A 15931-nucleotide genomic window follows, 5' to 3' on the forward strand; every position below is an offset into this window, starting at 1 on the left:
CACTACTGTTACCACTACTGACACTACTGTTACCACTACTGACACCACTGTTACCACTACTGACACCACTGTTACCACTACTGACACTACTGTTACTGCTACTGTTACTACTGACACTACTTTCCCCAACGTCCTATCTCTGCCTTTCTCTGGCCACACTACTGACACTACTGTTACCACTACTGACACCACCGTTACTACTGACACTACTGTTACTGCTACTGTTACTACTGACACTACTTTCCCCAACGGCCTATCTCTGCCTTTCTCTGGCCACACTACTGACACTACTGTTACCACTACTGACACTACTGTTACCACTACTGACACCACTGTTACCACTACTGACACTACTGTTACCACTACTGACACTACTGTTACCACTACTGACACTACTGTTACCACTACTGACACCACTGTTACCACTACTGACACTACTGTTACCACTACTGACACTACTGTTACCACTACTGACACCACTGTTACCACTACTGACACTACTGTTACTGCTACTGTTACTACTGACACTACTTTCCCCAACGGCCTGTCTCTGCCTTTCTCTGGCCACACTACTGACACTAACCCTGCACCGGGATTCTTCTACGACTACTACTCTTCTAATGCTACTACCTCCTGCTGCTCTACTCTACGGTCTGTCTCTGGTTTTCATCCTGTTTCTGAGTGTGCTGTCATTTCTCTAACCCGGCAGCGGGCTGGGCAGTCTGTGTTGTCTGGAGAGGAGCCTGAGTCTGACAGTCTCCATTTCTCACATACTGTAGATAACAGTTTTGAGGTCTGGTCTGAGGCGCTGTGGTATGCATAGTGGCTAAATGGGCTGTGCATGGTAGGCTAGCACAAAGCGATGGTCAGCTCAACAAACAAGCGTGCTGTGTTAATTACTGACATTAATCAAATTGAACGCAATGTGTGTCTATAACTGACGTCCTAAAATTGCAGCCGATTCCCTCTGGGTCTCTGGTCAAAAGTAGTTCACTAAATAGGGAATAGAGTGTCATTTCGGACGCATGCTGAGTATACCGCCTCACGGTGTCACAGTGGCACGGTCCAGCGCCTGTGGTCTCTAAGTCTGAAGACACTATTACAGTAAATCCTTGCAAGGGGTTCCGTCTGTTTTGTCAAGACTCAATCCACCACATCGTAACCTTGAGAGCAATAGGCTATTTTCCTGGGCCACTGGAGAAAATCAAAGTATCAGCGGATAAGTCCAAGAGAGGCTTAAGACCGATGGGCAGCATAGTGTGCAGGGCTGCAGAGCCCATCCCTCTTCTTGTCCTCTACACCGGGTTTCTTCCTTCTCTAGCTGTTTGTCCATCAGCACAGTGTGTGGACCGAAGCTTTTCCTAATGTCCTCTTTTTCTCCATCCAGTTTTTCTGATTCTTTTTCCAGCCGTCTGTGGTGACCACAACTAACAAATGAAGATGGCCTGTGCTCTTGACATCTTCCTGCATCCCCCTCTTCCCCTCTTTCCTTCTCTTCTCACCTTCCCTCTTTCCTGCCTCTCTCTTTTTCCCTTCCGTTTGAATTATGTTAGGCTTTTCCATTGTCTGGATTAATTGTCTGGATTAATTGTCTGGATTAATTTGATTCCCAGGTGCCTTAATTGTGTTTGAATTGTCTGCGTCTATTTTTCCGAGCATGAGACCTGTCTCAGTGATCGTAATGGCTATTTGGCTACTCTCGCTATAGTTTATTTCTATTCGTTATTCTTTTTATAAAGACTAGAAACAGCCAATAATGCCTTCGCAAGAGACAAGCAGAAGCAAAGCATTGTCTTTAGTTAAGCACGCTGTTCCTCTCCCACTCAATCCCATCCAATAACCTTGACTGTGTCACCTCTCTCTCTGGCTCCCTCTCTCTTCATATCCCTCTCTCTCATCCCTTTCTCTCTCTCCTTCTCTCTCTCTATCTCTTTCACTCTTTCTCCATCCCTCTCTCTCCCTCTCTCTCTCTCTTTCACCCACTTTCTCTCCATCTCACTCTCCCTCCCTCTCTCTCCACCTCTCTCTCCCATCTCTTTCCCTCCCTTTCTCCCTCCCTCGCTCTCCGCTCTCTCTCTCTCTCTTTCGCTCTTGCTTAAATATCTCGATCTCACTCTCCCTCCCTCTCTCTCCACCTCACTCTCTCCATCTCTTTCTCCCCCTCTTCTCCCCCCTCTCTCCATCTCTTTTCCCCCTCTCTCTCCATCTCTTCTTTCTCCCCCTCCCCCTCTCTCTCTCGCTCTCTCTCTCTCTCTCCATCTCCCCCTCTCTCTCTCTCTCTCCCTCTCTCTCTCCATATCTTTCTCCCCCTCTCTCTCTCTCCATCTCTTTCTCCCCCTCTCTCTCTTTCTCTCTCTCTCTCCATCTCTTTCTCCCCCTCTCTCTCTCTCCTTCTCCCTCTCTCTCTCTCTCTCTCTCTCTCTACCCTCTCTCTCTCTTTCTCTCTCTGTCTCTCCATCCTCGATCTCACTCTATCACCAATGATCCCCCCACCCCCACAGCACAGCAGCACCCGCAGAGCTGCCTGCCTGATTCCCTGTCCAATCACAGTGAAGTCTCATTTGCTCTGACACTGTGGTTAGGGCGCCCTGGGCCTTGAAGGCTGGGCCTCTGGCTCACAATTAATTTGTTTTAATAAACTAACATTAAGCCAATCTCTCAGCCTATAATCATTGAGATCCATCTGTATATCCCTGATGGTGGGGTATATACAGTATAACGCTGGGCTGTCTCTCATGTCAGCTGTGTTGTGTGCCTGTACACTGTCTGTACACTCTTACAAGTAAAAGTGCCTGGATAAACCTTTTGGGTTGCCATGCCAGCGGAACCTTTCCAGCTGAAAAAGGTTCCTCCAGGAACCCCTCTGAAAAGGGTCTTCGAGGAACCCCTGTGTAAAGGTTCAAACCATGACCTTTTTCTGATGGGAGGGGTTACATTTTAAACCTTCTTAATAATATATTGTAGAGGTGGCAGCCTATCAGATTGAAGTTGTGGCTTTTTGGAGGCTTGACTTTCAGATCGTTTTTTTTGGTCACCTGTTAGTATAAATATCATTCCTTTTCATCATGTTAAGTTTGTACTCCTCAAAGTAAAATGTTCCTTGAATATTTATGGCCATTACATATTTGAATATAATATTAATAATCATAACATTTCTGATTACATACAGTAATAAAGTGGTAACTATTCCAATTCGAGGAACTCATACACCCCTGTCAGTGTTCAACGTTAACATGTGATGACAATACAACAGAATAAATGAACAGAAATGACTTTTACTCTTAACGGTGGCCAAAAAATATACAGTGGGGAGAACAAGTATTTGATACACTGCTGATTTTGCAGGTTTCCCTACTTACAAAGCATGTAGAGGTCTGTAATTTTTATCATAGGTACACTTCAACTGTGAGAGACGGAATCTAAAACAAAAATCCAGAAAATCACATTGTATGATTTTTAAGTAATTCATTTGCATTTTAGTGCATGACATAAGTATTTGATCACCTACCAACCAGTAAGAATTCCGGCTCTCACAGACCTGTTAGTTTTTCTTTAAGAAGCCCTCCTGTTCTCCACTCATTACCTGTATTAACTGCACCTGTTTGAACTCGTTACCTGTATAAAAGACACCTGTCCACACACTCAATCCCCACTTCTCCCCATCTTAAAGTCACACCCCTACTAAGCCACTCCACTCCAGGGTTCCACCAGGAACCCGTTGCGACATTGAACCATTAAAGGTTTCTCCAAGAACCTCTGAACTAACCGAAGGTGCAAATATAAACCATTGACAAACAATGGTTATTTGAGGAACTCCAGGGGTTCCATATCCTCTGCCACACTGGGTTAAGCCCCCCCCCCATCTGACTAGGACTATACATTCCTGTTCTCTTTGACATCTTTATTAAATGACCAGCTGAATAGCTTTCCCACTGCCCTGAGCTGACAAGCACATTATATGAGCTTGACTGCCTTCACACAGTGGGATTCTGGAAAAAGTGCATTAGCAACTTCTGCCAAGTGTCATGAGTAGAGGGTACGTTCTAGAAACAAGAGAACCTGGCATGAACCCACTCCATCTCTGCAACAAGGTTTCCATGGAGACTCCATGGGAGGGAGTGGGAGCTCTTTCTCTGATGAGAATCAGACAGCCAGGGAGCGATGGCAAAAGAGAGAGGGGGGGAGAGAGGCTGAGAGATGGAGAGATGGAGAGAGGGAAAGAGGGAAAGAGATACAGAGAGAGAGATGGAGGGGAGAAAGACAATCGCTGCTGGCCGCAGTTTGAGTCCAACAGCCCAGTCCATCTCTAACATCCCCAACACTGAAAGATGATAGTCTGTGTTGTTTTAAAACAATAGAGTCCATTGTGTCATCGCTTTTGGTTCCGTTTGAAACCAGCAAGTACAAATTAAACCCAGCAGTTCTCTGGATTGAAACCTTTGAAGACCAAACCTCAACGACTTCAACAGCATCGTGTGTACAGTATGTGAGTGTATACATGCTGGGCTTCTCTTATGTACCTCTTCCATTTTACACAGGCCTGGTATGCATTGTAAATGGCACTCTATTGCCTACATAGTAGACTACTTTTGACAAGTAGTGAACTATATAGGGAATAGGGTGTGATTTGGGATGCAGACCTGGGCTTTGTGTTTATCTGTTAATACAACGGCCATATTGACTTTTCCTCTTCTGAAGGTCGGTGTAGGCAGCAGGATTCTGCAGGATTCTGCAGGATTCTGGAAGCTTGCAGATGTATTATGAGGTTAAATGGTTTCAATTAGCAGAGCTGCTGTGCATAGTGCTGACTGGCAGATACTGAGCCTTTCCTCTCTGCTACGTGGTGTTGTGTTGCGTAGACTACTACACTAACAATCTGCTTATATCTGTACATTGATCTCTTAATACAGGCCTTTATAACCTGTACCACTTAACTTCCTTCTTGTCCTTCTTACTCTCTGCTGCATCCTATTGACTATCATTACCAAGCCATGCTACCTCCACTGCTTCCTATTGGCTATCATTACCAAGCCATGCTACCTCCACTGCTTCCTATTGGCTATCATTACCAAGCCATGCTACCTCCACTGCTTCCTATTGGCTATCATTACCAAGTCATGCTACCTCCACTGCTTCCTATTGGCTATCATTACCAAGTCATGCTACCTCCACTGCTTCCTATTGGCTATCATTACCAAGCCATGCTACCTCCACTGCTTCCTATTGGCTATCATTACCAAGTCATGCTACCTCCACTGCTTCCTATTGGCTATCATTACCAAGTCATGCTACCTCCACTGCTTCCTATTGGCTATCATTACCAAGCCACGCTGTATCCTCTCATTTTTATTGAAGTCATATTTGTAATAATGTAAAGTTTCCCCTTGAAGCTGACCATGCATCCTGGAGGGGCTCGTAATAAGCTTGTTTCAATAGCAGCTCTTCCTCTGCCACGAAGCATAAAGTTTGGCCACTCAACCCAGCAGCCAACGTCCCCCCCTAAGGGACCACATGAGACACTTTGATTGATCTAACCTTCAAAAGTAGCTCAGATGAAGCTTTGATGCCATTCTGATAGAGATCCAGCGAGCTATAGAGCACTGCGTTTGGAACAGACTTGGTTGGTTGTCTTCTATGATTCTATGGGTGCATCTAAAAGAGGATGCCATTTTGGACACAGACCCTGTCTGTAAGGTTTTAAGCCTAGCTGTATCCCTCAGTCAGAATTGAAGCTCAACTTGTTACCTAACCTCAATTGTTACCTAAACTCTGTTACCTATTACCCTCTCTCCCCAGTGCCTGGAGCTCCACCCAGGAAGGTGGAGGCTGATGTCCTGAACTCCACAGCCCTGAGGGTGACGTGGAAGCCCCCCCTCCAGGTGAAGCAGCATGGCCAGATCAGAGGGTACCAGGTGGTCTACTCGCGACTGGAGAACGGAGAGCCACGAGGCCAGCCCAGCATCATGGATGTCTCCCTACCTGAGGCACAGGTACTGTCCCATTGCCACTCAGCTCGCTCAGTCCTACACATACTACCTGAGGCACAGGTACTGTCTGTTGCAACTACTGGATGACACCATCTCACTCAGTATCACACATAATGTACTGTATATCCCAATCTCCCTCACCTTCATCTCCCTCTCCAATGTCCCAGTCAAACCTCTTTCTAATACTTTAACTGCAAACCAAATGCATACTTAAGCTGTGCTTGATTGAGCTAGCCTGCCCATTTGGTACTCCAGGAAGGCTCAAGCAAACGCTCAAAGAACCCAGGTCTCTCAAACTTTCAAAGATTCACCTCACACAGTTTTCTGTCACTCAGAATAGAGAACTGGAGGAGATGGATTTTGCTCAGTAGGTAATAACTGTTACTCTCTGTCAGTGGCAGAGAATGGTAATCCATCACTATGATTAGTTAATTGAAAAGGTCCTGTTTTTGTCCTGTGTGTATGTGCCTTTATAAACCACAGTGAACAAATCCTCCCTTCTCCATTTCCTCTTCAGTGGAATAAGGCAGGGATGAAAGACTGTTTTCAGTTTCTAGCCATGCTGCTGATGAAAATGTATTGGGTGATTCTGTATTTAGATATGAATTTGGGGTTGCCTGCCTTTTATGTCATTGAGAAGGTAAATTCACTGCCTTGTTATTCCAGGAAAAGGTTATGTTATATTGTTGCTTGGGTCTTTCACCATCTTGTTGAAGTAATCGTAAATTAAGAATATAAACTGCATAAACATAATCCTGATAAGGAATGCACACACACACACACACACACACACACACACACACACACACACACACACACACGAATGACTAGTTTGAGAAACAGATGCCTCACAAATCCTCAACTGGCAGCTTCATTAAATAGTACCCACAAAACACCAGTCTCAACGGTGAAGAGAGGACTCCGGGATGCAGAGCTGCAAAGAAAAAGCCATATCTCAGACTAGCCAATAAAAATTAAAAATTAAGATGTGCAAAAGTACACAGACACTGGACAGATGAACTCTGCCTAGAAGGCCAGCATCCCGGAGTCGCCTCTTCTCTGTTGATGTTGAGAGTGGTGTTTTGTTGGTACTATTGAATGAAACTGCCAGTTGAGGACTTGTGAGGCATCTGTGTCTTAAACTAGACACTCTAATGTTCTTGTCCTTTTGCTCTGTTGTGATGGGTGCATCTAAAACTCCTCTTTATATTCTGGTTAGTGCCAGTTTGCGCTGTTCTGTTAAGGGAGTAGTACGCAGCGTTGTACGAGTTCTTCCGTTTCTTGGCAATGTTCCGCATTGAATAGCCTTCCTTTCTCAGAACAAGAAGAGACTGACGAGTTTCGGAAGAAAGTTCCTTGTTTCTGGCCATTTTGAGCCTGCAATCGAACCCACAAATCCTTATGCTCCAGATACTCAATTAGTCTAAAGAAGGCCAGTTTTATTGCTTCTTTAATCAGAACAACTGTTTTCAGCTGTGCTAACATAGTTGCAAAAGGGTTTTCTAATGATCAATTAGCCTTTAAAATTATAAACTTGGATTAGCTAACACAAAAAGCGACAAAAACAACAACACAGAGTTACACATAAACAAACGTACAGTCAATAACACAAAAATAAGAAAAAAATAGGAACATTTGAAACACAGAAGTGATGGTTGCTGATAATGGGCATCTGTACACCTATGTAGATATTCCATAAAAAAAATCTGCCATTTCCAGCTACAATAGTAATTTACAACATTAACAATGTCTACACTGTATTTCTGATCAATTTGATGTTATTTTAATGGACAAAAAAATGTTTTTGTTTCAAAAACAAGGACATTTCTAAGTTACCCCAAACTTTTGAACGGTAGTGTAGATACAAACTCTCTCGTTCTCTCTCTGTCTCTAGTTGTATTAGGAATATACTGTAGGAAGATCTCTAGTCGTTTTATAATGTTGTAGTTTTCCGTGTGAGGTACGGTAAGGAGAGGGTGTAGATACAAGGTGTTCTCCTGGTATTAGCTTGTGGGAGCATGCCTTCCTTCTCTCTGAAGCACACAGTGTCAAACCCTCTTCCAGCTTCTCAGCTTATCAGTGGTAGCACGCCATGCCATTCTCCTCAGATAGCTGCAGGCAAGCCTAGCTGACACGGTAGGTATGGAGGTGTGATGAGATGTTCAGCGAGACAATTCACTAGACAACATGTCTGATTCTGCTGCTGTTTTACAGCGGTTCGCTCAGGCAAATCTACTGTATTATCCACATCACTGGCATTGGTATTGGTGTGCTGTGAATGTGGGATACTCTGCTTGTGCACCTTCAATCTGCAGTGTGCGATTAGTACGTGGCGCGACAGCTGGTCTGTTGTTTTTCTAATTGCAGACTGACCCTTTGTTTAGTTAAAAAGCTGTACCATACCGTATATAAGATAAATAATTGGTATAGTCGGGTCAAGCAGACTGACCACTGTGCTCATGTTTCTTTTTACTTCATTGTGAAACAGAACGTGAGCTATCGCGACATCAGACTGGTTCCAACAGACTGTTGTTGACCAACCATTTTTCTGTGACCTTGCTATCAGACAGCCACCTAAAGACTTCTTCGCAAATCTCTGTTCCTTGATCGCTGCCTTATCTGGTCTCTGTGATGCACCACTCCTTCGACACACACACACACACACACACACACACACACTGCACCACTCCTTCGACACACACACACACACTGCACCACTCCTTGACCAAGCTGAAAAGTCATGTAGACTTATCATGTGGTGTGAGGCCGATCGTTCCGGTCATTTCACATTGTTTGTTTTTTTCTCTCTCCCAGAGATGTCTCACCTCTGATTTCCTTCATGAGGTGCATTCCTGTCTTATCTGGGCAAGAAGTAGAGCTTGATAAAGGCCTCTGCCTCTTCATCCCCCTACCACATTTATGACTCACAGATACAGGCAATGACACACACACGGGAGTGAACACGCGAGCACACACATGGACTTACACACACATGGACTTGCACACACATGGACTTGCACACACATGGACTTGCACACACATGGACTTGCACACACATGGACTTGCACACACATGGACTTACACACACATGGACTTACACACACATGGACTTGCACACACATGGACTTGCACACACATGGACTTACACACACATGGACTTACACACACATGGACTTACACACACATGGACTTACACACACATGGACTTACACACACATGGACTTATACACACGTGGACTTACACACACACATGGACTTACACACACGTGGAGTTACACACACATGGACTTGCACACACACACATATGCACACATACATACAGTATCCCTGTGAGTGGATGTGTCCTCAGGGGACTGTCTTGAAGGCTCATCTGGCGTAGTGATAAAAGTGACTCTACACGTACAATAGGGGAGAGTGGGGTAAGTTGAGCCATCCTTGTTTATAGGAAACCATACACAAAATTAATAATGTGACCAAGTATTTAGGAAGAGGTCATCATTTCATGGAGTCTGTGAAGGAAGAAACAACATGGGAAAAGTGGTGAGCAAGTCAGGTCCAAAAAACAGATTTTCACCAAGTCAAATAAATCTATTGTCTTAGAGGATTCATGATGCTTGTATCTAAACCAAAGAAGATATTTTTAAGATTGTATTATACGTCAGTTGGGATCTATGTAAGCTACAATAATATTATGAGGTCCTAAACCTTGTATGAAAGTGCATCCTTGTAGCTGTGTGAGCTAACATAGTAAAAATGTTTGTCTTGGGGTAAGTTGAGCCAATGGCAAGTTGAGCAAATTGAAATGTTTTCTTCCCAGGCATAATGAAAGGCATTTTTCTCTGGGATATGAGGTAACAACAGGACCTGGCCTATGTTAAAAGTGTTTCAAAAAGTACAAAGTGTCTGTTACTGTTGGTGTTAAGCGTTAAGAAATGCTTAACATTATCAAAAGACAACAGATTGTGATTGTGTTGAATTGTGTTTGGGAAAGAAAGATATTCATGGTTTTAAAATGGTAGTGGTAATATTTATTCAGTACAGAAATTTGTAGGTGGCTTAACTTACCCTGCCCTCAATTTACCCCGTAAGTTGTGCCAAGAGACCACTTTTTATGGACAAGCTATGTTCTCCAAACTGCAATGTTTAAATGAATTCTGATTATTTCCAGGGATATACATCCTGAAATATATGTAGATATCTTTGTTAGAAACAATACTATATTTCCCTTGACGGAGTAATGGCTCAACTTACCCCACCCTCCCCTATGGAGCAACACATGCATGCAGACACAGACACACACACTCCTCTCTAAACTCAGATTGACCATCACACAAATTGATCGCTGATTTTGGAGTTTTTTTCCTCCTACTTTTATTCATAGAGATTGGTCCGTTTTTATGTGTAATGTTTCTTATTAAATGTCTCTTGCCAAACCAGTGGAGTGTTTTCATATTAGAATGAATAACTAGTTTGCAGTAGATTAGTCCTCTGCATTGGAATGCCACACAGACCTAAAAGGAAGGGATTCCCAAACCTTCCATAACAAAGCCATCACCTACAGAAAATGAACCTGGAGAAGAGTCCCCGAAGCAAGCTGGTCCAGGGGGTCTGTTCACAAACACAAACAGACCCCACAGAGCCCATGGACTGTTGCTCTGATCTGCTATACACACACACTAACAGACCCCACAGAGCCCATGGGCTGTTGCTCTGATCTGCTACACACACAAACACAAACAGATGCCACAGAGCCCATGGGCTATTGCTCTGATCTGCTATACACACATACTAACAGACCCCACAGAGCCCATGGGCTGTTGCTCTGATCTGCTATACACACACACTAACAGACCCCACAGAGCCCATGGGCTGGTGCTCTGATCTGCTATACACACACACTAACAGACCCCACAGAGCCCATGGGCTGTTGCTTGATCTGCTATACATACAGTACATATGGCCTGATTTGGTAGGGAGGAGTGGGAGGAAGGACTAAAATAAGGGTAATTAAATAATACTTGGAGGATGAGGATCCATCTATATTAGGCTGTGTGTCGTTGGATCTCTGTTGTATATGCAACACACACACACACACACACACACACACACACACACACACACAAACACACAAATACACATTGTCGGATCTGTTGGATCTCTCTCGGTCTGTCGTATATACATCACACTCTTCTCTGTGATGGATGGATTCCGTCCCTGGTGCGGTGCTGAATCACTTTAATTGGGCTGTTTTGCTAGGCTCAGGTCTTAATGCCAGAGCAGAGCTCCCCAGTCCACGGCGGCCGTCTGTGCCCATGTTTATGGCACCCACGTCCTTGTCAGCCCCATGAAAAACAGTCTCTCTGGCTCCTGCTACTGATGAAGCCTGGGAACTAAATCTGTTTGAAAGAGGCCATCACCATTCCCCTCTGGCGCTTATAGAACATTACACACCCAAGGACAGAGATTGGTCACTTTTGTTAAGATGTATTTAACTTGCTTTGGCAATGTAAACATGTGTTTCCCATGCCAATAAAGCCCTTTGAATTGAATTGAAATTAGCTTGTTGCAGAGAAACATATTAGCAAATCTATAATCTGTGATCACTATAGACATAGAGAGAGAGAACAGCATTTCAGTGAGAGAGAAACTAACACATTAGCTAGACTGTAAGCTGTCATCACTATAGGCTTAGTAGTGTGTTGTGTTTCAGTTGAAGGAAGCTTTAAAATTCCCATAGCCGTTTTATTGTGGCTGTGGGTCATCTCTTTAGAACAGCAGGCAAGCTTGGATTACTGCTCTCTTTGTCCTGCTTATGACAAAAGCCTTAATGACAGAGTAAATTCCACCATATCAAATGATTGGCCGTGGAGGTTAGAGACTCTATGGAACATAAAGGTTTAATTGCCTGCCAACTCCCTGCCCAGTTCTTTACGACACCTTTACCATTCATGTTTATACCTGACTCCCCTCTCTCTCCTTCTCTCTTTCTCCTTTCAGTTCAAGGCAAAGGGCTTTATTGGCATGGGACAAATATTGCCAAAGCAAGTGAAATAGATAATAAACAAAAGTGAAATAAACAATCAAAAATGAACTGTAAACATTACACTCTGATTGCACACTGTGTTATTTTACCCAATAGATCTTTATGGGAATTTATCAAAGTTGGACTTGTTTTCAAATTCTTTGTGGATCAGTGTAATCTGAGGGAAATATGTGTCTCTAATATTGTCATAAGTTTACCAGCAGGTTAGGAAGTGCTGCTCAGGTTCCACCTCATTTTGTGGGCAGTGTGCACATAGCCTGTCTTCTCTTGAGAGCCAGGTCTGCTTACGGAGGCTTCTCTTAATAGCAAGGCTATGCTAACTGAGTCTGTACATAGTCAAATCATTCCTTAAGTTTGGGTCAGTCACAGTGGTCAGGTATTCTGCCATGGTGTACTCTCTGTTTAGTCCCAAATAGCATTCCAGTTTGCTCTGTTTTTTGGTAAATGATTTCCAATGTGTTAAGTAATTCTCTTTTTGTTTTCTCATTGTTTGGTTGGATCTAATTGTGTTGCTGTCCTGGGGCTCTGTGGGGTCTGTTTGTGTTTGTGAACAGAGCCCCAGGACCAGCTTGCTTAGGGGGCTCTTCTCCTGGTTAATTTCTCTGTAGGTGATGGCTTTGTTATGGAAGGTTTGGGAATCCGTTCCTTTTAGGTGGTTGTAGAATTTAATAGAAGGCCCTTCTTGCCTTGTCTCTCAGATCATTCACAGTTTTGTGGAAGTTACCTGTGGTGCTGATGTTTAGGCCGAGGTATGTATAGTTTTTGTGTGCTCTAGGGCAACGGTGTCTAGATGGAATTTGTATTTGTGGTCCTGGCAACTGGACCTTTTTTGGAACACAATTATTTTTGTCTCACTGAGATTTATTGTCAGGGCCCAGGTCTGACAGAATCTGTGCAGAAGATCTAGGTGCTGCTGTAGGCTCTCCTTGGTTGGGGACAGAATAACCAGATCATCAGCAAACAGTAGACATTTGACTTCAGATTCTAGTAAGGTGAGACAGGGTGCTGCAGACTGTTCTGGTGCCTTCGCCAATTCCTTGATATATATGTTGAAGAGGGTGGTGTTCAAACTGCATCCCTGTCTCAGCCCACGGCCCTGAGAAAAGAAATGTATGTTTTTTGCCAATATTAACTGCACACTTGTTGTTTGAAATGTTATGTTGTCGTATGTTTTTCCCCCAACACCACTCTCCATCAATTTGTATAGCAGACCCTCATGCCAAATTGAGTCAAAAGCATTTTTTGAAATCAACAAAGCATGAGAAGACTTTGCCTTTGTTTTAGTTTCTTTGTTTGTCAATTAAGATGTGTGGGTGAATACGTTTTCTGTCGTGCGGTAATTTGGTAAAACGACAATTTGACATTTGCTCAGTACATTGTTTTCACTGTGGAAATGTACGAGTCTGCTGTTAATGATAATGCAGAGGATTTTCCCAAGGTTGCTCTTAACCCATATCCCACAGTAGTTATTGTGGTCAAATTTGTCTCCACTTTTGTGGATTGGGGTGATCAGTCCTTGGTTCCAAATATTGAGGAAGATGCCAGAGCTGAAGTAGATGTTAAAGTGTGCAAGTATAGCCATTTGGAATTCGTGATTTGTATTTTGTTAAATGTAATTGGAGAATCCAGCGGGTTCTGGAAGTTTCCCTTCTTTCTCTCTCAGTCTCAGTCTCAGTCTCAGTCTCAGTCTCAGTCTCTCTCTCTCTCTCTCTCTCTCTCTCTCTCTCTCTCTCTCTCTCTCTCTCTTTCTTATTTTTGGACACCTGAAGGATTCTAAGAGGCCCCAGTGTTGATGGCTGTGAAGCATGAGGCTTGTCTGATCAGATAAGATTGTCCTGACCTGTCAAACACTGATCTGTGTCTCCTGGAGCCCTGGAAAAGGTATGCTTCAGCAGAGACAGGTCACTGTGAGAGGGAAGGGGGAGAGGGAGAGATGGATAGTGGAGGAGATCGAGAGAAGGAGGGAGGTAGTGGAGTAGAGAAGGAGAGAGTGAGGGAGAGATAGTGGAGGAGAGAAAGAGGAGGGGAATTAGGGAGAGGGAGTGAGAGTCTGTCGTGGTGTGTGGGTGGTAAGGAGCGATTATCGCTAAACAAGGGCAACCTTGGTGCTTGAAGCCCACACTTTGGCATATATTTACTGCACAGAGAAAAGAGGCTCTGGACTCTCTCTCTTTCTTGTTACCTTCACAGTGCACATTGTAACGTCACAAATGGCAGTATACACATTCTTCTTGTCAAATTGCTACGACTTGAATGTCCCAGTTGTGTATTTGTTAGTTGTTAGTGACTTCTCCACGAGCTTGTTAACAGTAGCACAATTGTGGCCTCCCGGGTGGCGCAGTGGTTAAGGGTGCTGTACTGCAGCGCCAGCTGTGCCATCAGAGTCCCTGGGTTCGCGCCCAGGCTCTGTCGTAACCAGCCACGACCGGGAGGTCCGTGGGGCGACGCACAATTGGCCTAGCGTCGTTAGGGAGGGCTTGGTCGGTAGGGATGTCCTTGTCTCATCGCGCACCAGCGACTCCTGTGGCGGGCCAGGCGCAGTGCGTGCTAACCAAGGTTGCCAGGTGCACGGTGTACCCTCCGACACATTGGTGCGGCTGGCTTCCGGGTTGGATGCGCGCTGTGTTAAGAAGCAGTACGGCTGGTTGGGTTGTGTATCGGAGGACGCATGACTTTCAACCTTCGTCTCTCCCGAGCCCGTACGGGAGTTGTAGCGATGAGACAAGATAATAGCTACTACAACACAACAATTGGATACCACGAAATTGGGGAGAAAAAGGGGTAAAAAAAAATCTAATAATAATAATAATTATTTAAAAAACAGTAGCACAGTTGCATTTAAAAACTATACTGAACAAAAATCTAAATGCATCATGTAAGGTGTTGGTCACATGTTTCATGAGCTGAAATAAAAGATCCCAGAAGTGTTCCAAATGCACAAAAGCTTATTTCTCTCAAATGTTGTGCTCAAATGTGTTTACATCCCTGTTAGTGAGCATATTTCATTTTCTAAAATAATCCATCCACCTGACAGGTGTGGTATATCAAGAAACTGATTAAACAGCATGATCATTACACAGGTGCACCTTGTGCTGGGGACAATAAAAGGCCACTCTAAAATGTGCAGTTTTGTAACACGACACGATGCTACTGCTGTCTCAAGTTTTGAGGGAGTGTGCAGTTGGCAGGAATGTCCACCAGAGCTGTTGCCAGATAATGTAATGTTAATTTCTGTACCATAAGACACCTCCAACGTTATTTTAGAGAATTTGCCAGTACGTCTAACCGGGCCGCACAACCGCAGACCATGTGTAACCACGCCAGCCCAGGACTTCCACATCCAGCTTCTTCACCTGAGACCCACCACCCGGACAGCTGATGAAACTAAAGAGTATTTCTGTCTGTAATAAAGCCCTTTTGTGGGGAAAAAACGTATTCTGATTGTTGGCGCTGGCTCCCTAGTGGGTAGAGTTATGCCCTCCCAGGCACACCCATAGCTGCACCAGTCATGTGAAATCCATAGATTAGGGCCTAATACATTTATATCAATGGACTGACACCTTTATATGAACAGTAACTCAGTCAAATCCTTGAAATTGTTGCACGTTGCATTTATATTTTTTGTTCAGCATACAGTAGACAGTCTTCTCGCCTTCCATTTAACCCATATCCCTAAGGTATTTCCTTAATCCTGTTCAAGCAGAGCTGCCAGGCATGCTTCGATGTGTTTCAGGCAGGCAGCTATGTGTGAAGCTAACTGGAGCAAGACATATATACTGCCTTCTGCCATCCACGACCATAGAGCTGTATTAAAACTGCTTGAGCGACCCACCACCCGTCACAAAACGAAATGTTCCGAAAAGGATTGTAGTTGCAAGGACAGGTTATGGGACACTCTTCA

At 44.1% G+C, this 15931-nt stretch overlaps 1 protein-coding gene across 9 annotated transcripts in view; it reads left to right on the forward strand.

Annotated features, from left to right (window-relative positions):
* LOC115108758 (receptor-type tyrosine-protein phosphatase F-like) overlaps window positions 1-15931 on the forward strand; it is a 388031-nt gene that overhangs the window by 281794 nt on the left and 90306 nt on the right. For all 9 annotated transcript variants that reach the window (XM_065009146.1, XM_065009144.1, XM_065009145.1 and 6 more), the window contains one exon: window positions 5797-5990. In XM_065009146.1, coding sequence (XP_064865218.1) covers window positions 5797-5990 — 194 coding nt within the window. The remainder of the gene's footprint in view (window positions 1-5796; window positions 5991-15931) is intronic.

Source organism: Oncorhynchus nerka, linkage group LG24 (genome assembly GCF_034236695.1).
Source record: "Oncorhynchus nerka isolate Pitt River linkage group LG24, Oner_Uvic_2.0, whole genome shotgun sequence".
Lineage (NCBI taxonomy): Eukaryota > Metazoa > Chordata > Actinopteri > Salmoniformes > Salmonidae > Oncorhynchus > Oncorhynchus nerka.